Source organism: Cydia splendana, chromosome Z (assembly GCF_910591565.1).
Source record: "Cydia splendana chromosome Z, ilCydSple1.2, whole genome shotgun sequence".
In the NCBI taxonomy this organism is placed as follows: Eukaryota; Metazoa; Arthropoda; class Insecta; order Lepidoptera; family Tortricidae; genus Cydia; species Cydia splendana.
Window position 1 is genome coordinate 48,758,121 of NC_085987.1, and position 25,319 is coordinate 48,783,439.

The 25,319-nt window shown below is 39.1% G+C and overlaps 1 protein-coding gene across 1 annotated transcript in view; it reads left to right on the forward strand.

Annotated features, from left to right (window-relative positions):
- Nucleotides 1-25,319, forward strand: part of LOC134804146 (transient receptor potential cation channel subfamily A member 1) — a 52,788-nt gene that overhangs the window by 24,140 nt on the left and 3,329 nt on the right. The window contains exons 7-18 of the mRNA XM_063777091.1: nucleotides 2,228-2,467; nucleotides 3,721-3,828; nucleotides 4,583-4,761; nucleotides 5,381-5,545; nucleotides 9,093-9,207; nucleotides 10,087-10,256; nucleotides 12,855-12,999; nucleotides 13,397-13,651; nucleotides 18,150-18,435; nucleotides 19,409-19,614; nucleotides 19,975-20,163; nucleotides 24,113-24,385. Of these exons, the coding sequence (XP_063633161.1) occupies nucleotides 2,228-2,467; nucleotides 3,721-3,828; nucleotides 4,583-4,761; nucleotides 5,381-5,545; nucleotides 9,093-9,207; nucleotides 10,087-10,256; nucleotides 12,855-12,999; nucleotides 13,397-13,651; nucleotides 18,150-18,435; nucleotides 19,409-19,614; nucleotides 19,975-20,163; nucleotides 24,113-24,385 (2,331 nt within the window). The remainder of the gene's footprint in view (nucleotides 1-2,227; nucleotides 2,468-3,720; nucleotides 3,829-4,582; nucleotides 4,762-5,380; nucleotides 5,546-9,092; nucleotides 9,208-10,086; nucleotides 10,257-12,854; nucleotides 13,000-13,396; nucleotides 13,652-18,149; nucleotides 18,436-19,408; nucleotides 19,615-19,974; nucleotides 20,164-24,112; nucleotides 24,386-25,319) is intronic.

The window sequence follows — 25,319 nt, forward strand, 5'->3', positions numbered from 1 at the left end:
TAGGACATATTTAGTATGAAATCGCAATACAATCATAAGTCGACTGAAACGAAGTAGATGATTTATTTAAGGACCAAGATTTACTACGGTGTTCTGCTTTTTCTCCGAAGTTTTATTGTCCGAATTTCACTTGCCAACCAACTTTTCGCAGATGACTTTGGCAACCAACATTTGCCAAATTTTCATCATGACAACGTTTTACTTGAGAGAATTATTGTTAAGTAGATTATTTTTATGTGTAGGTACAACGTTTGGAATAAGTAGGTACATTTCTTTGGTCAAATTATTCGGTTGGCTATTTATTAATACGATATATAACGTCTAGTTCGATACATTTCACAGAGTTAACAGAGTCAAGATAGGTGCGACGATGAGCGAAGCGAGGAGGAGCGTGTTAGGTGAACTGGGACCAAACAGCGAACCTACTTTTTTTACATCGAATGACCAACTTTTCTGGCAACAGTTCATTTTCTCGGGGGTCGCATTTCTAGCCTAATCTAACCCACTTTTCTGGTAACAGTTCGTTTTCTTGGGAGTCGCAGTTCTAACCGAACCTAACTCACTTTTCCAACAACATTTCGTTTTCTTGGAAGTGGCAGCTTTCTTACAAATACATAAGTCAAAATGACAGAAAAAGACAAACGATTATTAGCTAATTGAGGATTGAATCGCGTTTATGAATAAGGGTGTAAGAACTTACATAGTTCACGGTAAACAAATATGACGGCGAGACTCCGCTCGACTAGGTATTGTGAGAGCATTAATGTTTAAATATATCGCGACAATAGCTAATCCAGTTGATTAAATGAGTATTATTAAAATTTAGATATCACATTCAAACGTGACTGACCTTACTAAACTCGACTAGGTTTTGTCGTGAATAATATTTGAAAATATGTAAGCAAAAAGCTAATCCATTTCAGTGACTACTTTTTACCGAAACGGTATAGATATTGTTAAGTAATATGCATAAACAAAAGCTCACCTAATTAGAATCTGAGTCGTGACTGAAATAGTATAGCTTTTGTAAATTCGCGCCCAGGTCGGTTAACCTATAGCATGCTTACAGAATTGGTGGGCTATTTTATTTAACGCATTCACTGCCAGGGGGCGTGGCCTAGGAACAAACTTATATGACGGTGAACGCACATGTGCGTTGGGGGCAGTGAATGTGTTAAAGTTTTCCACAACACTTTTTATTTATTGTTATGGTTATATATCTCCTAGCTCTACCCCATTTTTGTTGCAGTTGATAATGATATCTACTCAGAAAAAGTATACCAAGGTTTTTTTCATTCCTTTACAATTTTTCATAGACTTTGTATGGTTATGTACTCGTAGCATAATTTCTAAAATCAAAATGTCTAATGTACGAAATTCCTAAAGATGCATGTCCTACGGTTAATCAACCTATTATTAAATTTCTAAAGTACAATACTGCTAGTGCACGAAAATACTAACGACCTATTTCCTACGTTCAGTTGAGCTTAGCTTAAATTAAGAGTCTAACGTATGAAACTTTCTTTTCAAAAAACATTTCTTTACAACTTAACTAGACGGAGCCCCGCTACGAGGCTCCTATTTCAGGGGCGGTTTGCCCTTCGGGCATCTGAAGCTACCTAACGAACCTAACCTCTCTACCTACGCTTTTTCCCCAACGTGTACTGTTTTCACGGACGTCACACTAAACTAAATCAATAGGTAGGTTAGGTTCATTAGGTAGCTTCAGATGCCCGAAGGTCAAACCACCCAGAAATGGTAGCTCCGCGTAGCGGAGCTTCGTCAACTCAGGGTAAGAAGGAAATTTTCTCGGAAATATTGATTTTCAATATATTGTCACTAGGCTCTTTGAATGTAGCTATTTTGAGCACTAGACATATTGCCTTTCAAAGTATTGTCCTTAGGCATTTTGTACAAAGGAATCTTGATTTTCGAAAATGAGATCGTTCGATTAAAAGTGTATTAGGACATGCATCGTTAGGAATTTCGTACATTAGACATTTTGATTTTCGATGTTGTCTTTAGAAATTTTGTACTTAGGAAAATTTGATTTTAGAAATTATGCTACATAACCCTTTGTATGACGGTAACGGTATAGAAGGAATGAAATTTTTTTGGGAAGTCCTACACCTTGGCCGCTTCGATATATCTGATGGCAACTGTACTTACCGTATCTATACTGCTACAAATTGTAAGTACAATGTCCGTAATCCTCTGTTTTCCACAGGGCGCCCTAGAAATCGTCAAACTAATGTTCACAATGCAGCCTAAAGAGAAGCTAGCCTGCCTGACCTCCTGTGACGTCCAGCGCATGACGCCCCTCCATTGTGCCGCCATGTTTGACCACCCTGACATCGTGGACTACCTGGTGAAGGAGGGCTCGGACATCAACCCCCTGGATAAGGAGAGAAGATCACCCCTTCTTCTGGCTGCCTCTAGAGCTGGATGGAGAACAGTTCATACTCTGGTATTAAGCAGAGATATTTCAGATCTGCTCGTGATATTTGGTGCGAGAGAGTTCGAAAAATAAGTTCATCCTATAGTCTCGCTGCCTTTAGGGCGGTCGGCGGAAGGTACATATGCTGGGAAGTTTACCTATGAAGAGAAACTTCCCGAAAACTATAGTACATTGTAGGAGAGGACGGAAGCCGCTAAAAGATGGACGAGTGCGTTTGAGGGCCGACACGTTAGTGGAGGCCCTCAAATAATACGAGTCCATCTTTAGCGTTTCCGGCCAAGGCATTACATAGTGCTTTTCACAACTACTGCGAGGAAATAAGAAAACATTTGTATAACTATAAGTACTACCCCGCGATTTCTCTGGTAGCAAATTACTAGCCACTGCCTGTGCTGTCTCTTGAATTTCGGTAGGCGTCAGCGTAAGAATATCATTTTCTTCACTAGAAGAACTCATTTTTATAGCGAGCGTAGATACGTGTTTCTTGTATTTTTTAGTCAAACACAATTTACACTATCCAATTCAGTAAGTATTTTCAGATCCCGCCTTTTTTACTTTTTTATCACTTTTAAGAGGCGTTTTTCTGTTATTTGTTTCAAACCGACTCTAAACTTAGAAGCGTTTTTGCTAAAAAAAAAACACAAACAGCTACAAAAGTAAAAAACGCCTTAAGCGTGAACTGAATGGATAATTGTTAAAAAAAATGAACTGAATGGTATTGTCATTTCTTTTTTTTTAAACAAGAAATTGGTCCTATAAATAACCTAATTTTATTTTTGAAGGAAAAAGTTGCGCCAAAAAATACCTTTTATTGATTTTTATGTTTTAAATGATACTCATTGTTGTAGCGAACAGTCACCAATGACAGATGATGATAACAATGAAACATTGTAGTAGTGGTGGTTCAGGTGCTACAGCTATTGTCTACTTTTAGACCATCTATTGCCACATTTCCGAACAGTGGCGTGAAAACGTATTTTGTGGGAACACTAAAATATTTAGATGGACAATATTTCAAGGAAGACAATTTTCACTACTGTAATCTAGATAGAATCATCAAACTTTTGACGGAGTTTTTAAGTCGCGCTCCAAAACGATCTGAGTAGATAATATTAATACGTAAATTATGTTTTCCTACAGCCATTATTGACTAATTGATTTAATTAACACTACCTCTCAAAATACAAATTAAATAAAGTTTTCTTAAATATTTAGATTATATCTCATGAGAATTATAGTTCTTACCACGTTCAACTTGTCAGATCCGCCTGGGCGCCGACATCCGGCTGAAGGACATCAACTCCCGTAACGTGCTGCACCTTGTCGTCATGAACGGTGGTAGGCTGGAAGAGTTCGCTGCCAACTGCAAGGTAATAGGCTAATAGCAGAACTGCCAGAACTCTTAGTGTAAGGCCTGAGTGGACGCTCGAGTTGAGCGTGCAGCGGGGCGGGGCGTGTGGCGTGCATGTTAAAGAAATGCAAACGTATAGGAGCGGCCTTAGTGCGCGCTACTCAAATCACTTGTGAGCCCGACGCCACGCTGCACGCCCCGCCGAACGCTCCGCTTCGAGCGTCCACTCAGGCCTTACACTTTACCATCGATAGAGATACGCCAGATCCGCGGACATAAGGCTGTACCTCAACTCTCGCAATGTACTGCACCTGGTTGTGACGTTCGTGGCAGGCTGGAATAATTCGCAGCCGACTGAAAGGTTAGTATAACAAACAGCAACGCTCTTAACTGTACATACATCGGTGGACCTCATTACAAAATACCGATCTACCGATGTACAGTTGACAGTATGGGCGAGGGTACAAACAGTAGTGACTATCCGAAAAGTATTTCTAGTTGAATGATTATCAGATTTGACAGACATACATTGCTTGTGTAACGTGCGTCAAGTATTTATTTATATAGGTTAGAACCGCCATATATCATAACCCTCCTATTAACGCGTATCTACGCAGGGCGTCTTGCGTATGCATAAGTTATGGCCATTAATAGGTAACAATCGCAATCTTTGGATCAAAATATTGCTTCCTACTTTAATGCCTATATCAGACCTATGAGAACAATCTTACATAAGCACCGCTAAAACCGTCACTGGACAATCTCCCCACCAGGACCGCTGCGAGAAGAGCCTAGCCCAGCTCCTCAACGAAAAAGACATGGCCGGCTGCTCTCCCCTCCACTACGCGAGCCGCGAGGGCCACATCAGATCCCTAGAGAACCTCATCAGATTAGGAGCCTGCATCAATCTGAAAAACAACAATAATGAGAGCCCTTTGCATTTTGCTGCCAGGTATGACTTGCTTCTTAAGCATTACTTAAACAAATCGAAGGAGAAGTTTATTCATTTTCTTGTGTTTTTCAATTAATTTTATTGTGTTTTTCAATTAATTTTATTGTGTTTATTGAACCAATTTTTCGAAGAAGGCTGTAGGTACCAATTTGAAAAAATGTTTGAAAGCGTTTGCCGCGGATTACATCGAGACTGTATCGATATTGTATCGCGGCTGTACCGATGATCACGGCTGTATTGATGCTGTATCGCGATAGTAGCGATGCATAATCGGGTTTACGTGTGCGAGAGTGTATCACCAGCGACAGCATCGCGACTGTATCGTGGCCTTTATGCGGCTGCATCGCTAATGAGTCGCTACAAAAAGTCATCGTGTGCTACCTCCCTTATACTTCATAATTAGTCGCATTGTCATCATTGTCATCAAGTCAGACTCTGATCATTGGATCCTAGAGAAATCAAAGAAACTCCTCAAATATTTTGGGCTCACCTTTGGTACCTAATCTCGGTATCTTTACAGTACCTCGTGCATTTGCTCTCGAGAATCACTTGGGAAAGTGGAACTACTACTGAGGACCATAAAACGATCGAATTTTAAACTGTTTTGTGAATTATTCAGATACGGGCGTTACCACACAGCCTGCCAGCTGCTTGACTCTGACAAGGGCACGTTCATCATCAACGAGAGCGACGGCGAGGGCCTGACGCCGCTGCACATAGCGTCACGCGAGGGCCACACTAGGGTCGTGCAGTTGTTGCTGAACCGAGGGGCACTACTGCATAGGTCTGGGATTCTGAAGTCAGTTAAAATTGTTTGGGCATGAACGAAAGAAAAGAGAATGAAAGAGTTGCTGATGTATTTTTAAGCCTATATAGTATCCCGCCGCTTGGGCTGTATACTTTCACTCTATTTAGTGCAATTTCTGGCTGTTAAAACATGTTTCTAGGTTTAGGTATCTGCCATCTCCTCTTAGGTCGACCACTCCTGCGTTTACGTTATTAGTATGTTAGTAGTGTGTTACACTATGTACATCACTAGAAAATTAAATTTAACAATTTTCGTTTACGTTACTTTATCCGTTTGTCTATTCGTCTCTCTGCCAATAAGCTGTATCTCAAAGGGGCACACCTGACACCAGGGCGGTGCGGTGCTGAACCTTGGCGCGGTGCTGCATAGGTATGGGAGTGTGATAGCGATTGGATGGAAGACTTGAGAGTGTAAGAGCTCGATAGAAGATTAGATGTAGCAGTTTATTAGGCTTGTTTAACCAAAGGGAAACAGTTGGAAGATAAGAAAATGAAAGAGTTTCTGATAGTTAGAGGATTCAATTTAACAATTTGTTAGTTTTGCTTACCCGAAGGCCCCGAAGGGACCCAATCGGGACCCTAATCTATTAGGCATATTCTTACTTAAATGGTAGGTACCTTATGTTCTTTACTACAAAGGCTGAAAAATAGGGGCTTGAGGGTGAATTCTATCCCAGCCGAGGTATGTATAGTAATTGCAAGTAGTTGCTTGAATGTGTAAAGCCTGTATGTACGAGCAACACTGTATTTCGCAGCCTCCTTTTTACGAATGTAAAGGCAATGTTTCCAGGCATGTTTGAGAAAGTTCTGTCCTATTTCTGAATCACCGAATGGGCCCTACGGAAGGCCAGCACTGCTTGTATACCTATTACCAGTATGCTGAGTTGGGTCCATTTCGTGGTGCACACTGAATGTTCTGTTTTTTCTGCTTTTGTTGTCTATACATGTTCGTTCATGTTTTCTTAGGGTAACATTCCATTTCTGATCGCAGCTGCACTACTAGTACCACTGACCGGGGTGACTTTCAAATGCTGGGGCGACTTTAAAATTCTAGTTTTTAAGCCATAATATATATTTATACGAGATTTTTTACAGTAGGTGAATATGAATATATAGTAATCTAACTAGTTACAGGAACATTCTCAGTAAATAATGAATAATGGTAATTCTATGGCCGTTTTAAATCTATCAAACTAACCCCAAATTTCCCAAAGTCACCCCGGTCTACGGTACTGAAAGCGTAGGTGTAATTGTCAATTTCCATAGCAAAATTAATGGTAGTGCTGCTGTCGTTGGAAATGGACTGTCGCCTTTATCGTCACATATTAAATGTCTTATATATATTATTTATTTTTAAATCAAAAAAGTAAAAGTCAGTGTTCCAGTACAGTGTGAAGATGAGCTCCGTATCAATGTTGAAACGGTAATAATGAAGCTCTTGCACTGGTTTACTGCGAACGGTATGCAGCTCAACCTCGAAAAACGAATATTCTGGACTTCTCATTGGCAACAAATAAGACCACAAACTTAATCCCTGTAGCAATACAAAACACTAAAATTGGGGCTGTAAGCTCCGCAAAATTCGTAGGCTTCACTCTAGACGGTAGACTGCAGTGGCAGGAGCATATTGATTCCCTCTGTGCTAGGCTAAACTCTGGCTATTATGCCGTAACCAGACTCAAAGGCTCCTTGTCCCAAAATAATCTGCTAGCCGCCTACTACGCTTATTTCCACTCCCATCTTTCCTATGGAATCGATCTTTGGGGTTTAGCTGCAGACCGTGATCGCCCTTTTATAATCCAAAAAAAAGTCGTCCGGTCTATGTGCCGAGTACCGCCCGACGAACCGGCAAGAGAACTTTTTATTAAATTACGCATCCTAACGGTTCCCTCGCTCTTTATATTCGAGGTGGGAAAACTAATCCGGCGGAGCAGGAAACACTTTTCCACCTCTACTACGCGTGAGTCGTCAAGACGAACGCAGGTACTAGTAATACCTAGGAACAGACTTGCAAAAACAGGTAACTTCTTCCGAATTATAGGTCGACGAATCTATAACAGGTTACCGACCGATATAAAGGATGTTGCTTCAGATCTCATTTTTATAAAAAAACTCAAGTGTTTCCTGATCCAAAAGGCGTTTTATTCGGTCAAGGAATTCCTAGAAGGCTAACGAATATTAAATGGAAAGCCATTATTATTATTCCCAACGTATTGGAACGGGGTATAACTATTTTATTGTCAATTTAATTATTATTATTTTTCGAATGTTTACTTTTAATTGTATATATTTCTGACATACCTATTGTATAATAATAATGTAAATTACGCATCTGTGACAATGTATGATCAATACAAATAAAGAATATGAATATTAATATGAATACCGAGTGGTTTGTCAGAGTTTTGCCAAACTGCGTCAGGTCTTACTGAACAACTTTAACATTGGAATCAATCTTAAGACCGAGGGCTGTCTAATAACTATGTATAAAACATTGACTGATCTGGCGAAATTTATGAAACTTTTTAGGGTTCCTTAGCCGAAATGTTTTTGTAGTTGATTCCAGAGCAAGCATTGCTCATTGTTACCTAAATATATAATGCAAGGTATGACTAAACACAGCGTCTCGCAACCTTTAAAAGTTTAAATACAATTTTGCATAAATACACGGGGCGTCAACGTGTTTTACAAAAGACGTCTTTTAAAGATTACATTTCGATTACGACTGCGTGCTATTACAGCTGCAATGTTGCAGCATTGGGACACGGCCGATATCATTTACAATTTTAAATTGATAAAATGCGTCGAGGAATTGAACTTAATCTCTACAGCAACCAGTAAGGCCGCGTTCCCACTAGGTATGCCGTAACGACAGATATTTAGTCGTCAGTAAGTAAATATACAAGCCACGACAGGACGATCACCGTTCTGTATGTGACATCTCCATTTAAATGTACAGGCCACAACTCACGACTATCCTATCGTCCCGACATAGTGGGATCGCGGCCTAACGGATTAAAAAATATTTTATAATGTTTGTTCAATAAACACGTTCAACAACGCAAAAATTATACTAAAATGAGAAACCCGCAATATTTAAAATAGTTTTGTAAAGGTATTAGAGTCAAATTATTGCGCTGCAAAGTCTCTTTGGTCTAGCTCTATGTATGTCTGGTCACGCTACTTGAATCAACGTCAGTACGTTTTGTACCGAGACAGACTGAAATAGCAAGACACGTTCGTGCGGTTCCGTGAACCAACCGAAGGAAAATAATTATGAACTACATCTGTACCTGTAGCAAGTTTATTAGAAACATTAAAATCTTACGGGAACTTGAATCAATTGACATCTGCTAAAATATTCATGCATGTAATTAATAATTTCTCAATGACATTAAAAGTAACCCGTTTTCCGCTACTACAAGCTACACCAATTACGCTACTTCAGCAATGCCTCAGTCGTAATCTGAATGAATCTGACCAATATCCTATTATTAGTGCTAATGTTATAATTGTCAAAACAGGGATCACAACGGCAGGAACCCTCTCCACTTGGCGGCCATGAGCGGTTACACGCAGACCATCGAGCTGCTGCGCTCTGTGCACTCGCATTTGCTGGACCAGGTGGATAAAGATGGAGTAAGCACTACGCACACTCTAGAGAGATCCCACACTAGCGTCTTTTGAGCATCGGTGTCTAGTCAGGGCTATGGAAAATGGTTTCGCTGTGCAGTTGCGCCAAAGTGGCGATCAGTTGACTGGACGCCGACGCTCAGGAGATAGTGTGGAGTGTCTATTAACTTCAAAACAGAAACCCGCTCGACTTAGCGGCCATCGAGCTGCTGAGTACATTCGCATTTGCTGGACCAAGTGGATAAAGACGTGATAAGATAAAACGTTAAGGGATTCTCTGGACATCAAATTATAATTCGTTTACGTAGTTATAAGTAGTAAACAAATACGATTTTTAACAAAATACCTACCTAGAACTATTCATCACTGAGAAAAAAATCGTTTATTACAATTGAAATAGCATTCACGTTTAATACTTTAAATATGAGCCTATCGAACCAAGCAGTAAAGTTTACGTTACGTACGAACGAATGTACTTTAGTTGATATTGTAATAGCAATCACGCTAATTGTTGTTAATCTTAATAAAATCACTTTATTGTGTGCTGGATAGATCATATTTTTTTCAGGGCAATATTTCCTTTAATGTATCAATCAATAATTTATTTATTTCGAATCAGGAAATCCATAAAGTGTTAGTAGGTACTACAATAGTAGATAACAATCTAGCAGAAATGAGTGCCTTCCATCCCTAGGTTTGTTAACCTAGGGATGGAAGGCACTCATTTCGGCCGAGGTGGTTTTTAGGGTTCCGTACCCAAAGGGTAAAAACGGGACCATATTACTAAGACTCCGCTGTCCGTCCGTCCGTCCGTCTGTCACCAGGCTGTATCGCGCACATGTCCGGTTTGTCAATAATCCGAGAACGTTTCTTTCGTTGTTTTAGAACACGCCCCTCCACCTGGCCACGATGGAGAACAAGCCCAACTCCATTGCATTGTTGCTGTCGATGGGCTGCCGCCTCAGCTACAACAACATGGACATGAGCGCCATCGACTACGCCATCTATTACAAGTTCCCTGAAGCCGCGTTGGCTATGGTCACTCACGAACAGAGGTATACATGTTTTCGAAGTTGTTTATTAATGCCCGGGCGTCTCGCTCGCCTCGCCTCGACAAGTACCAGCGAAATCTCGGAGTAAATATATATGGAGCGGCCATTAACAGGCGTTCCCCTCTGCAAAAAGATCGCGGCCGCCGGTCAAGGAGGTTATATAAAACTAGTTGCCACACGTCATACGCCATTCAGCAAACGTCAGTCTTAGCGGAATGATAGGAGCCGAAAATGCCGAATTGCAGCGTTTTCTCGTGCAAAATGAGATCGGAAACGTCTAGTCTACAAAAAGAACACGTTTCTTATCATATGTAAGTACTATTACATCTAAATATTATCAAATAGTGCATTAACTTTGCAAATAACTAAAAAACATTGTCAATCTGACAGTGATACCAGTGATATGATATTAGATCTAATTTAGGGTAATTCTAAAGAAGACTTTCTAAATATTAATTAGGTACGAGTAGAATTTCTAATAGGAAATATTATGCGAAACTCTGCGTAGGGGGCGCGACTACCACAATCCATCACAATCTGGGGGTCCGCCGCGGAACAAGAAAATTTAAATTTCGTTACCTAACCTCTCTATCACTATTGCATATTTGAGCGATAAAGAGAAAAGAGAAAATTTACTAGCTAGCTTAGTGCTACACTCTGGCGGCAGAACATTGCAGTAATATGCCCTATTTGCGTTGCTTTTTGTTATATGTGACGTTCCATGGAAAAAGGTACCTTATGGCGGCCGGCGCTTACGTCGCATGGCGCCGCAATAATATTGGAGCGGCGTTAATAATAGCGTAAGCGCCAACCCCCATAAGGTACCTTTACCCGTGGGACGTCACATATAATTTATGTAACACATTATTTTTATATAACACGTGAAACTAAGCTCATATCAACCTAATCTATTTAATCAAATAAATAGATCTATAAGAATAAAGAAAAGGGGGACGGGGGATCAAAAAGTAGTCGAAAACATCTCGCGTGATTTGTGCACAACCCCTAAATAACGTAAAATTACCGATAGACTCTTTTTTTTTTAATTATTTTTTCCTTTAGTTTCTACATATAGCTGGTCAAGCAGATCTTGTCAGTAGAAAAAGGCGGCAAATTTGAAAAATGTAGGCGGGAAGGGATATCGTCCCATAGAAAATTTGAATTTCGCGCCTTTTTTACTGACAAGATTTGCTTGACCAGCTATATATTTTTATTTAACATGTCAAATATTTTATTAATTTAAGGTATTTGCGGCTGTCACTTTCCATAAATAGGCACTTTTAATTTATTACTCTGGTATCACCGTACCAATATTAGTGATGGGAGACCATAAAAACCAATATCGGTAAAATCGATATACACATAATGAATAATATACAGATGGTCATGATGCCTAGCGAACACCAGCCATATCGTACAAACCTCAAGGAGTGATATTCCTAGGCAGATGATGATCTGCCTAGTGACCACCAGCCATATCGTGCTAACTTCAAGGTGTGATATTCCTAAGCAGATCATGAAACGCCGGCATGTCATGATCTGACTAGTGACCACCAGCCATACCGTTCAAACCTCAACATTTAGGCATATCGAATAAGTAGGATGTCCTAATTTTCCTAGCAAATGATAACCATTGAAATGGCTTGACAGCCTACTTATAGTACGTGTTTGGGTAGCGTATGATTTTAGTACCTACCTAGTACCTACGCATTCTGCTCCAAATGCCACATAGAATGCAGCACTAGCCGTGGCAAAAAATGCAAAAGGCAGATTATTAAATGGCGGCGTTTCATGATATGCCTAGGAATATCTCGATATGCCCGATTTTACGATCTACCGCCGATATATATACTAATTATCCCCTACTCAATATCCCTTAAATGACATCCTATGGCCGCGTTCCATCTCTGTCATCAGATCTGCATGCTCGATAGTATATTGCATTGCTTTCAGAAGTAAACCAACATGTAAAATATTAACTAATGAACTCATAATAAAAAATCATTCTATATCAGCTTGCAAGATTCGCCCTAAACAAATTGACAAACTATTAGAAATAACATCTAAACAATACAAATATTCAAAGTTAGTAAAATGCTGGTACAAAGACTTGATATTGTATTATTATTATAATTGATAAAATCAGAAATTAAAAGTCATTGTCAATTTTATCGACAATATTATCGGCGCGTCCCTCGCACTATCTAGGTTTACTTAGAACTGACGTCATCTCGTTCACGGACAGGGTTGTCTGTGTTTGTTCTTGTACTTGTGTGAATATAGTTTTTGCTAGTGTTTGATAATTTTGTCGTGTGCGTGTGTAGCGACGCATGCTAAAAATGCAATAGTGTTAACATTATTTGTGTGCGTTACCTCGTCCCCCGCGCCAAAAACGACAGAATTTTTCAGATAGAAATTAGTGCGCGTCTCTACTCCATAGATATTTACTCCGAGAGCGAAATGCACGCGCGATGACATCTTTTTTGATGACACAATTTAATTGAACTGGCCTTTAGCGTATTTAGGATGTGTATTTGTTTTGGCGTGTACCCGATGGCGTGCACAGTTCTTGTGAGTGTAACCGTGCACGTTTTGATCCAGGGCCCACGAAGTAATGGCGCTAAGGTCCGACCGGCACCCGTGCGTCACTCTCGCCCTGATCGCGTACATGCCCCGCGTGTTCGAGGCCGTGCAGGACAAGTGCATCACCAAGGCTAATTGTAAGAAGGACTCTAAGAGCTTCTACGTAAGTACAATAACAGGTAACGCTGTGAGGGGTCCGGGGGTTTCAGCCTGGCTTAAACCGAAAAAAGGGGACCTCGGATTGAGATATAATAAATAGGGTAGTGATTAAAAATACGTCTCTATTGAAGTCAAAATTCTAGTTTGCGAAACCGAACTTTGCGGATGCTTGACAGCTACGTAAAGTACCATTTTTTTAACAAATAGATTAAGAAAGAAGTACCTAAGTCAAAATAAATATTCTTTATTGCACCAATAGGTAAGTAATTTCAAAACCTGGATCCAGCGCTGTTTTAAAATTTGGAAAGGTAATTCAGGCTTTTCAACTATAAGTATAATTGCATTATATCGAACGCTAACGCTTGAACCAATGCAATCACTAAGCGGCTTTTCCACTTTAGATCAAATACAACTTCGAAGCCCTTTGTCCTGTCCTAACGGACGACGAAACGAAGAAACAGGACGCCGTCCCCAAATCACAGGCCGTACCGCTCCCCGCGTTGAACGTAAGTAGAGTAAGCTTTATTAATAGTATATTCTTGTCACAGATTAAGTATTCTTTTGGCAACTACCAACACTCAAAGGAGGAGATGGAGGCGCTGAGGGTCGCGCTGAACGATCCCAAGTATAGACCTGAACCGTTGTCAGTGGTCAACGTGAGTCTGATGCTTCACCTTGGAGCTTTGGCCGTGGGATCGTGGGACACTAAAATACATCATGTGTAGGTAATGTGTCATTTATTGACACGTAATCGGATAACAAATAAAGTCTTGCAGTCTGCAATACTGCAGGAAATGTGAATTAAATGCGATCCTAGATATTTGACATTTCTTACAGCAATGCGTTTTGCTGCAACGCTGCACTGAAATTCCATCGCAATTAGTAAGTATGATAATTGATACCTATAACCACAAAGAAATAAGTTTACTCATTTCATGGAGAAACAAGCTTATTTATTTAAGCAATAGCTAATTATTATTCCGAGTCGACTATAGTTATAGACATTAAAAACCATTGGAAAAACATGATAAGATGGTCTGCTTTGTCTCGTCATATCGACTCGTTTTGAGGCGCGAAATACATATTCAATGACGTCACGTTAGAATTGCAGTTTCTATCTGTAAAGTGATTCTCTTGAAAGTGGCTGTAGAGTAAGAGCCCGTGTTCCCTTGTCGGATGTCGGGCCCGGATTTTAATCGGATGTCCCAGTTGCAGGCAAATCGGTGTCCGGCAAGAGTAGTTTCATATGGCAGTTTCATTCCACTGGCACATCGGGGCACCCCCATATTTTGTTACACTTATTATGCTAATAAAATACACCAAGTTTCGTAATTTTATCTCAACTACAAGGGGGTGCTCAACCACTATGAAATTTTTCAATGTTGTATGCATTCCAAAAAATAAAAATTTTATTTAAGTATCTGGTTTCGCACTATTTGCACATGTGATTTATAAGTTTTGAAGTAGAAAAACATTTTTATTACTATTTTTTTCAAAATTAAGGTTTTTTTAATTTCTCCTAAAAAATCATAAAAAATAGATATAAAAATGTTTTTTTTTTACTTAATAAGTTTTAAATCACACTTTCAAATAATGTGAAAGTACTACTTAAATAATAACTTGATTTTTTTCATACAACATTGAACAATTTCAAAGTGTTTGAGCACCCCCTTGTAGTGGAGATAAGATAAAAAAAACTTGGGGTATTGTGTCAGCATAACAAGTGTAAAAAATTCACAGATTTCGTGCCTCATACGACTATGGAGCACATTGGAAATGAATCTACGGAATTCTAAAATATATTGTCGTTGAGCGACGAGAAAGTCGGGATAAGGAAAAGGTTACAAAATAAAACTACAACGTTGAATGATAATTACATATTTTATTCTTAGATTAACACAAGTATCCTGGACATAATGCCTGTGAACAAACAAATTGCAAAATTTCCACACGCGTATCGAAGTTTGAATAATTGTCGCCGTGGCGCATAAGTATGCATATTTAATTTTTCGATTAATGAGCAGGATATACAGGGTGTGGCCTGTAACATGAGCAAAAAATTAAACTGTAGGCTGTACTCCTCATACTGACCAACATTTGTTCAGCGACTTTTTGTGTACTTGTGGTTTGATTTTTAATACACTTTAAAGTTTATTCTAAGACGCAATGTATTGCGAATTTTGTTATGTTTAAGGCGTGACAAGCAACGTCAATCACAATGATATGGCGTGGCGATGGCGTCCATTGAAAATCATATTTATTTTGTATGAAAAATAGGGAGTCTAATAACTTCATAATTTTTAAAAGTTGTACAACAAAAGTGTCACCGTTTGAGGAGTACAATCTATGTTTTAATTATTTGCTCGTGTTACAGGCCACACCGTGTATAGTAATTTTCAAAGTACAAGAAAATTATTACACCACAAATCCGTAGTCAAATTGAGAAGTGGTAGCCACATCGCCGTCATCGTCACTCGAGTCTTGATCGGCAGCGGCCCATTTTCTGCAAGATATGAAATTTTTCTTGACAAGTGTTTGACGCGACGAGACGTGAGGGTTTGCACGACGGATCCGAAATGTATGGAAATATCCGCGGATCCGGATCCGGATACATTCATGCATTTCTGACCCGGATTGCAAACCCTGGACGTGACCAAAACAGCGTGTGCCTATGTTGCAACAAACCTGAGTTCCACTAAATACTGCCAGTGTTCAGCTACAGATCTATCTTGGGTCTCTCCCAAGTGCTCAACAAGATGAGTCGGATGACCAAAACAGCATATGCCTTTGTTGCTATAATTTTAGCAGTTCCAAGCAAAAGTAACACAAACTGTTTCTCAAACTGAAAATACCCGATTTAAGTTTGCTAACACAATCAGTTCATCAGCGTCGGATGACCAAAACAGCGTTTGCCTATGTTGCACCAAACCTGAGTTCCAATAGGTACTACCAGGGTTCAGCATTAGCTATGTATCTTGGGTAATGCTCTACCAAGTGATCATCATGACGAATCGGATGTCCAAAACAGCGTGTGTCTATGTTGCACCAAACCTGGGTTCCACTAGGTACAGCCAGGGTTCAGCATCAACTCTATCTTGGGTACTGCTCTTCCAAATGCTCATTAAAACGTGTCGGTTGACCAAAACAGCGTGTGCCTATGTTGCACCAAACCTGAGTTCCACTAGGTACAACCAGGGTTCAGCATCAGCTCTATCTTGGGTACTACTCTCCTAAGTTCTCATCAAGACGAGTCGGATAACCAAAACAGCGTGTGCCTATGTTGCAACAAACCTGAGTTCCACTAGGTACAGCCAGGGTTCAGCATCAGCTCTATCTTGGGTACTACTCTCCTAAGTACTCATCAAGACGAATCCGATGACCAAAACAGCGTGTGCTTATGTTGTATTATACTCGAGCTCCACTAGGTACTGCCAGGGTTCAGCATCAGCTCTATCTTGGGTACTACTCTCCTAAGTGCTCATCAAGATGAGTTAGATGGCCAAAACAGCATGTGCGTTTGTTGCTATAATTTTAGCAGTTCGAAGCAAAAGTAACACTAAAACTGTTTTTCAAACTGAAAATACCCGATTTAAGTTCTGTGACGCTGATAAACAATCAGTTTATCAGCGTCACAGAACATGCGAGTAAATTGACCTCCGCAGTGAATATATACAGCAAGATTGAATGTTCCAGTATTCACAGAAAAGAAACTTTAATATGCTAAATTGGGAATCAAACCGAGCGAAGCGAGGTGGGTCAGAATCCAAAATTTTAACCCACTTTTGTATTCATCGTTGTTGATGGCGTAAGCGCTATCGACAATATTGAAATTGAAAATACCACATAGGTATCGTTGTCTGAGTACCCACAACACAAGCCTTCTTGAGCTTACTGTGGGGCTTAGTCAATTTGTGTAAGAATGTCCAATTTTCTTTTACTACTAACGTCATCTGTTAGAAAAATAAATAATTAACATTAGCCCGAATGTTAATTCATTATTTTTCTAACTGATGGCGTTAGTCGTAATACAGTGTTATTCCTTTATTTAATTTTTTTAGGTTTATAAAATAATTATATATTTTTGTTTAATAACACATCTAGCCATGAATTTAAATATGACGTTCCACTGGTAAAGGTACCTTATGGCGGTTGGCGCTTAGGCTATTATTAAAGACGCTCCACTACTAATGCGGTGCTACGCGACGTAAGTGCCGACCGCCATAAGGTACCTTTACCCGTGGAACGTCACAACGAGTCAGAACGGGCTCTTATTAGCTTTCATGGGATTCACTCTGCAGAAGAGATGCAAAACGATTGTGACGTCATTCAAGGTCAATATTTCGCGTCACGACGACAAGAAATCCATTGGTCGTTCTTGGTTTAGTATTCTCGTCAGTTATTTTAGTAAAAATGTCGAGATATGAAATGTATTTTAGTGTTGCCACTATTCAATATTCATGTGCGTGTATGTCACTAATGCCATGAACTGGGAAATATAATATCATGTAGTGGTTTTGGTTTTCCTTTGCGTTACTTTGACCTGATACCTATCATTTAACCTGGATCCAATCATAATTATTATGTATATACTGTACACACACTGCTTTATTATGGCCTTATTATCTACACACATATAATAAGCTCTCTATGATGTGTCTAGGAACCACAATAATCGCATCTTGCGACCGCCATTGCTGTATAGAAAATTATTTTTTACTAACCTAACCTCATCGAAATGTACCTAACATAATCACCTATAAGTATCACATTATTCCCCCCTACCCCCCCTCAGTTCATGGCAAACCTCATGTCAAAGCTATAAGCACGGGTTGTGGGATTACATGTTACAAATACTCACACTTATATGACTTGTATGAAACACACACATACTATTTTAAGCACTTGTAAAATACAACTCACTATGTTTTACATACAACCAAACAATGTCGGGTGGGTAATCAAGGGATAAGTGCCTTTACTTTAAAAAAATATGAACAAAATAAGACTAATTGTCCTTACATTACAAAATGAGCCATAAAACATATGTCTTCACTCTTTGTATATAAAGGCAATGCTTCCCGAGGCTCTCGAGGTACATCATGAGGTGCCTCCTGACGTACTTCACAGTTGACTTACTAAATTATGACATTTCAGGCGATGGTAGCCCACGGACGAGTAGAACTCCTCGCGCACCCCCTTAGCCAGAAATATCTTCAAATGAAGTGGCACTCCTACGGGAAATACTTCCATCTAGCCAACTTATTGTTCTACAGTATATTCCTAACGTTTGTGACGGTGTATTCGTACTTGCTAATGATCAATACAGACTCCAGCTTTGATGATGCTAAGTGTGAGACGAAGAGCTCAAATAAGACCGGTAATGACACAGGACAGAATAGCACGGAGGTGTACTGCAGGAACAGAGGAGATTTTCATGCAAGTAAGTGCAGTATTTATTTTAAATCATTGATTGTATAATAATATGTCTAAGTTGCTTTTAATTTCTTTCCATCTCATGTGTATAACGGGGAGTGCTCTAAGGAAGTGTTCGGATTAATCTCTGCCCCCTGGCGCCTTTTTTCCGCCATCTCTCTAGGCGACAACATCATCTTCATCACTTAGATGGTTGGCAGTCCTGGACTGTGCGTTTCTCCAGCAACTTCCAGCCTCGCACAGCTAAGCTGTGAATGAACTTGTCGTCCGCAGTATTTCCGGACCGGTCGATCTTAAAGGCCGACCCTCTGGTGTTACAGATGTCCATGTAGTTTAGCAGGCGAGATGGTCAATAACTATCTGAACTGAACACCAGTGTAGTGCAGTGCTAGTCTTTTAGCTGTTAACTGTTACCCCCCAGTTCTCCGAGCCCTCAGGACGATTACCACGTTCTTGACATCAGAGAGCCTACCGCGAACTACACTCGACGTGTTGGCTCCCTGTCGCATTTGTAAATTCGCACGTAAAAGTGTGACAGGGAGGCAATACGTCGAACGTGGTTTGCGATAGGCTCTCAGCTCCTGACTGCGATGTGTTTGCTAGCAGATGGGTGAATATGTGTCGTGAATGTTTGACATACGGTGAAATCAGATGATGGATGAATGATAGTGTATTTGTTATTGTTTACCGTATCGTTTGACATAAAATTGTATTATTTTTTATTGTATTATTTTCATGACTAAGTTATTATTAATTGCTTTACTATTTTTAATATTTGCATGTTTAAATTTGCCAGTGCTTTGGTGCGAATTGTAATGCTGTGTAAATTGTATACTTATAGTAATATATGAATAAATGGACACATAGCCCGCATAGCAAATAACTACGTAACTTCAGTCCTAATAGACCTATTTATAATTCAGATACCCGAAGTTTACTTACATTGATATCTATGTGCTCTAAAATGTACTTCTCCCCAGATTTCGAGGTGCTAGTAACCATGTACACGAGTACGGTAGCCATTTTGATTCACAACGCCCTCTGCCTGGTACTAGGCGCGTATAAGATGAAAGAGCAGAAATGGCACTACATGGTCGACCCGTCTAACCTGGTGTCATGGGTGCTGTACATATGTTCCACGATCATGGTTCTACCGACGGTGCTTGGGGTTTACACTGAGATACAGGTGCGTACCTATGTGTATTCTGGCAAAGCAATTTGTCTGTAGAATAATCGGCCAAGAGCATATCAGGCCATACTCAGTGTAGGGTTTCGTAGTTACCATTCTGTCAAAATAGGCCAAACGGGGGCTATTAGTAAGTAACATGTTAATCATGTACATTACAAGCATAAGGGTACTTACCCTCGTAGCACTTTGTACGTCTTTTTACATTTGTACATGTGAATATTATGGTACCATAGGAACTCTGTGATAGGGCTGATTTAGACGGCGCGCGAACTCGTAATACGATTCTAGTTACATTGACGACTATTGGTTACATCCAACTGTTGAGCCTACCGATCAAATAGTGTAATATGTTTGAAGTTCTCGGCGGCGTCGATCACCGTGTTCCTGTCCTGGTTCGAGCTGCTGCTGCTGCTGCAGCGGTTCGACACGGTCGGCATCTACGTGGTCATGTTCCTGGAGATCTTGCAGACGCTGCTCAAGGTGCTTATGGTCTTCTCCATACTGATCATCGCCTTTGGACTCGCCTTCTTCATACTGCTGTCTAAGGTAAGATTTGTTTACTTAACTGTTTGAGGGTCATTCTCTGAGAACGTGTCTGCGGTTGCGTCTAATGGGGTTGGCAACTGTCAAAGGTTTGCATAGATGGCGCCATCATAGCTTGCCCGTTTTTCTATGAGATTTGGCTTAAAGGACATACGGTAAGTATCCAGGGTATAAAATTTCATAAAAAAAATGATACAATTCTAGGGATTGACAGGGCAAGCTATGCTGACGCCATCTGGTAGATACTTCGACCGGCCAACCCCATTGCCACGATGTTTTCATTTTGTATGGGTCGCGGAAATTAGACCGGAGACATATTTTTTTAAGTATTACGCTAGAAAGGAAAATTGGAGATATATTATTTATGATTCTGAACAAATCCGGTTTTTTGAAATTGGAATAAACAATATTTATCGTTTGCATATTTTTAATTACAAGTAAATTATATCAAAATATATTATAATATAAAAGCAATTCTTTGTGACTTAATTATTATAATGATATAGTATTACATAAATTATTCCTTTAACCAATTCCTTTCTCACCCACTGTTAAAAATCTAGGGGTCACCATGGATCAGACACTTTCCTGGGCGCCTCATGTCACTGAATTGAGCAAAAAGCTGTTTGGATCTCTCCATTCTTTAAGGCGCCTTCAGAACTTTCTTCCACTTGATACCAAAGCCATGCTGGCTCGGTCCCTGTTACTGCCTTTACTCGACTACGGCGACGCTGTGAATCTGGACATGACAGAAGAACTCCTGAACAAGTTAGAGCGCTTACAGAATGTCTGTATAAGATTCATTTTCGGCCTACGGAAGTACGATCATGTGTCTTACTACCGTCAAAAACTCAATTGGCTTCCAATCCGCCGCCGTAGAGATCTTCACACTCTTTCTCTTCTCTTTAATGTTCTTTTTACACCTTCTTCTCCTTTATACCTCTCTCAAAAATTTCAATTTCTGGCTGAAGGCAGTGGCCACCGTCTGCGTTCGAGCGCGAATTTATCACTTGCCATCCCTCCTCACAAATCTCGAGGATACAACAAGTCCTTCGCAGTGCGTCCAGTGAAGCTGTGGAATGAGCTGCCTGTTTCGCTCAGGCAGGCACAATCGGTTGCGTCGTTCAAGGAGAGGTTAAAGAAACTATGGTTATCTGATGATCTGACTGATTAATTTGTCTATATTTCTATTGTATAGTTGCTATATCGTTCTAATTCTTTCCAATTTTTAGTGTATTTTCCCCATTCCTTTTTGTGTAATATATGTATGTTTATCCTATAAATTTTGTATGTATTTATATCCTTTATCTTTCTGGTACCTTGTTGTACATTTTGCTGCATTTGTCACCCTCTTTTCACTTTCTCCTCTCATCTACTCAAAGGTTAACTGGAAGAGATCCCTCAAAGGGAAAAGTTCGCCTTTGTACTTCTTACTAATTGTATGTTATTTTTAATATGTCTTTTTGTACAATAAAGAGTTTACTACTACTACTACTACTACTACTACTATTATTGAATCTAATCAATTTGACAATTATAGTGACATGGTCACACATGGTTTAGCAGTGGCGCTAGTGGGCACGTTGATGGGCTTTTAAATACCTACATACACCAACAAGGACGCATGTACGAGATTTAGGCGTCAATTCTACAGACTCGCTTGTGTAATATATTCCTTGCTTGCTTGCGATCATGACGTCATGATAAGAGACTCGCTTGTGTAATATATTCCTTGCTTGCTTGCGATCATGACGTCATGATAAGAGACTCGCTTGTGTAATATATTCCTTGCTTGCTTGCGATCATGACGTCATGATAAGCTTGAGCTAACAGTAAATAATATATTAAGTATGTATGTTATATAAAATATTGTGATCATGAAATGCAACCGGCTATTCGATATTACTTTTGTAATGAACGGATATGCAGAAGAGCAAATGTAGCTGAAATCAAATGTTTTTAACCCTTTATTTTGGATGTATTTGAAATGTAGTAAAATTAACTTTTTAATATCTCTATATGAAATACCAAACTTATGGTTACAACAACCTTTTATAGCTACTTTTGCCGCTGGCATACAAAAAAACCATCCATAAGGAAGCGTACACAAACATTACAAACTGTTACGACTATTTCGTAATTTTGTGCAAGATATTATGCAGCAGATTCAAAGTAAAGAGTATTAGATATTAATCTCTTCTTGTGCTAATAATAATACTAGCTTTTGCCCGCGACTTCGTCTGCGTGGAATTAGTGACAGCAACTAAAGTAGGTATAGCGCCTGAATAATGCTAATAGCAATCATTCAATTCGCGCATTGCTTACTTCAATTATTAGGCAATTCATTAACTCTTTCGATTCCACCCCCTTTGCACTCTCTTCAGGGATGATTTCCGACATAAAAACTATCCTATATCCTTCCCCGGGACTCAAACTATCTCTATACCAAATTTCAACTAAATCGGTTCAGCGGATTAAGCGTGAAGAGGTAACAGACAGACAGACAGACAGACACACTTTCGCCTTTAGAATATTAGTATGGATTTACCTAGGTACTACATAATGTAATAAGAAAGTTATATGTTGGTTTGATTAGAATTGGTTTCCTACAATCTTCGTGTGTTTAAATGAAAAAATTCTAACACGATAAAACAAACGTAGAAAAACAAGAATGTATGAATGACATCAGAACATTCGTTGCTATTTAATACAAGTTCCTTTTCATTCTCTAATAGGTAAATAGAATTCACTTTTATTGATAAGTTTCAGTCACTGAACATAACATTTGAAATCAAATCCTTTGAGTTTGACTAATGTATTGTATCCACTGTAAAATGGCCTATTTTGCTGCTAAGTTTGCTCCAAAATTTTAAAATTTAATTTAAATTGTAAAAATATTTTTCACCACACCAGCTGGTAGAGTTAGACCAAGAAGAGTATGCAGCGAGTTTGATAGCCCACGCAGTGCAAGTGTTATTGTAAAAATATTTTTCACCACACCAGCTGGTAGAGTTAGACCAAGAAGAGTATGCAGCGAGTTTGATAGCCCACGCAGTGCAAGTGTTATTTTAAACGTCAAAATTCTATGAAATTATAACGTAGGTATAAATAACACTGCGTGGGCTATCAAAATCGTGAAAATCTCTGCAGACTCTTCTTAGTCTAAGATAGATAGATAGATAATCTGTTTATTTTTTTGCCACAATACACACAGAATATTCAAATACAAAAATTACATAGAAGAAAAAAAACAATCATTAGAAAAAATTGAAAATACAACTCTAACAACAAAATCTAACTTTAAAGGGTCTCTTGATTGTTCAAAAAAATACATTTGTTGTATGGGATGGGAGCCCTACTTAAATATTTATTTTATTTTGTTTTTAGTTTTTGTTGTTATAGCGACAATAGAAATACATCATCTGTAAAAATTTCAACTGTCTAGCTATCACGGTTCTTGAGATACAGCCTGGTGACGGACATACATACAGACAGACAGACTTTGGGTACGGAACCCTAAAACTGTTTGAGCACAATTACCCAGTGGGGAGCAAAATAGGCACATTTTATTTTTGTATTTAGTTATGTTACGTAAATACGTGTAAAGGTTAATTCGTGTGTATGAATAGACTATATCAAAAGACAATGTATACATAACCTAACTTACCTAACTCTTTGAACGGTACATAGGCATATGTATATTATATATAGATACATACTCAAAAAGCTTTTATACTAATGTGATAGACTTAAGTATGACATAACAAGCTTTTAGCAAATTACCTACAACGAATACTTAATAAAGTACACTACTACTCTTTACTTTGCTATACTATTCTACTTAGTTATTAGCCCTTCATAAAAACCCGTCTATAATTCGTGAAAAACCCATTTTATACCTGCCAAGCGAACTGCATTGCGAATTACAACTGTCACATCTAAATCTTTTCAGGGTCACCACTTGTCTTTCAACAGCATACCCATGTCTCTGATGCGGACTTTCGCAATGATGCTGGGCGAGATAGACTTCGTCGGGACTTACGTGCAGCCGTACTATGAATCAGAGACGGATAGGGTCCTACCATTCCCTATGCCTACGTTTGTGATTCTGGGGACCTTTATGGTATTAATGCCGATCCTTCTGATGAATTTGCTGATCGGTTTGGCTGTTGGCGACATCGAGAGTGTTAGGAGGAACGCGCAGTTGAAGAGGCTGGCTATGCAGGTGAGTAAAGTTGAGAGAGTTTTTGAGGTGATCTAAAATTGATAATCTACACACATATCGTAAACCCTCTATGATGTATTCAATACCGCAAATTACATTGATAATCCAGTAACTTTGTCGAATTTTGTAACCTGGCTCTTTTGCGTCAAATCCGGTAGTTCTGATTTTTTGCAGACTTGTTTATGATGTTAGCCCAATGAATAATCCAAGTTTGTGACTTCGAGCGCCGAACGCAACTTTGTCAAAAATCGAATAAACCGCAATTTTTTTTAGATTTGGACGATTATTACCCTAAAGTACTAGTTTTTGGTAGTAACTTTCTAGGGCGTTTTTAAAGTAGACTAAATTTGCTACAATAAGACACTAGAACATCTAATATTTTCCGAGAAATAAATATTTGGAATATAAATATTTTGTAGAACGTGGCGATGATGAATTCCATATAAATTACCTACCTAACCCTTATATTATAGCTAAGAACTGATGTAAAATTTTAAAATTTGGAAAGGCTTTATCTCGGAAAATATTAGATGCACAGAGACAATTCTAGTGACTTATTGTAGCAAATTTGGTCTACTTTAAAAACGCCCTAGGAAGTTACTATCAAAAACTAGTACTTTAGGGTTATAATTGCCCAAATAAAAAAAAAGCGGTTTATTCGATTTTTAACAAAGTTGCGTTCGGCGCTCGAGGTCGCAAACTTGGATTATTCATTGGGCCAACATCATAAACAAGCCTGCAAAAAATCAGAACTACCGGATTTGACGCAAACGCAAAATGTATAATTTTACTGTATTATGAGCATAAACATAAACTGTTTTGTTACAACAAAGTTCTTATACACCGTGTTTTTTTTTGATTTCCGTTAATTTCAGGGGTACATTCCTGAGCTTAAATCAAGTAACTTTCTCAAAGACACCGGTATTCTAATTAA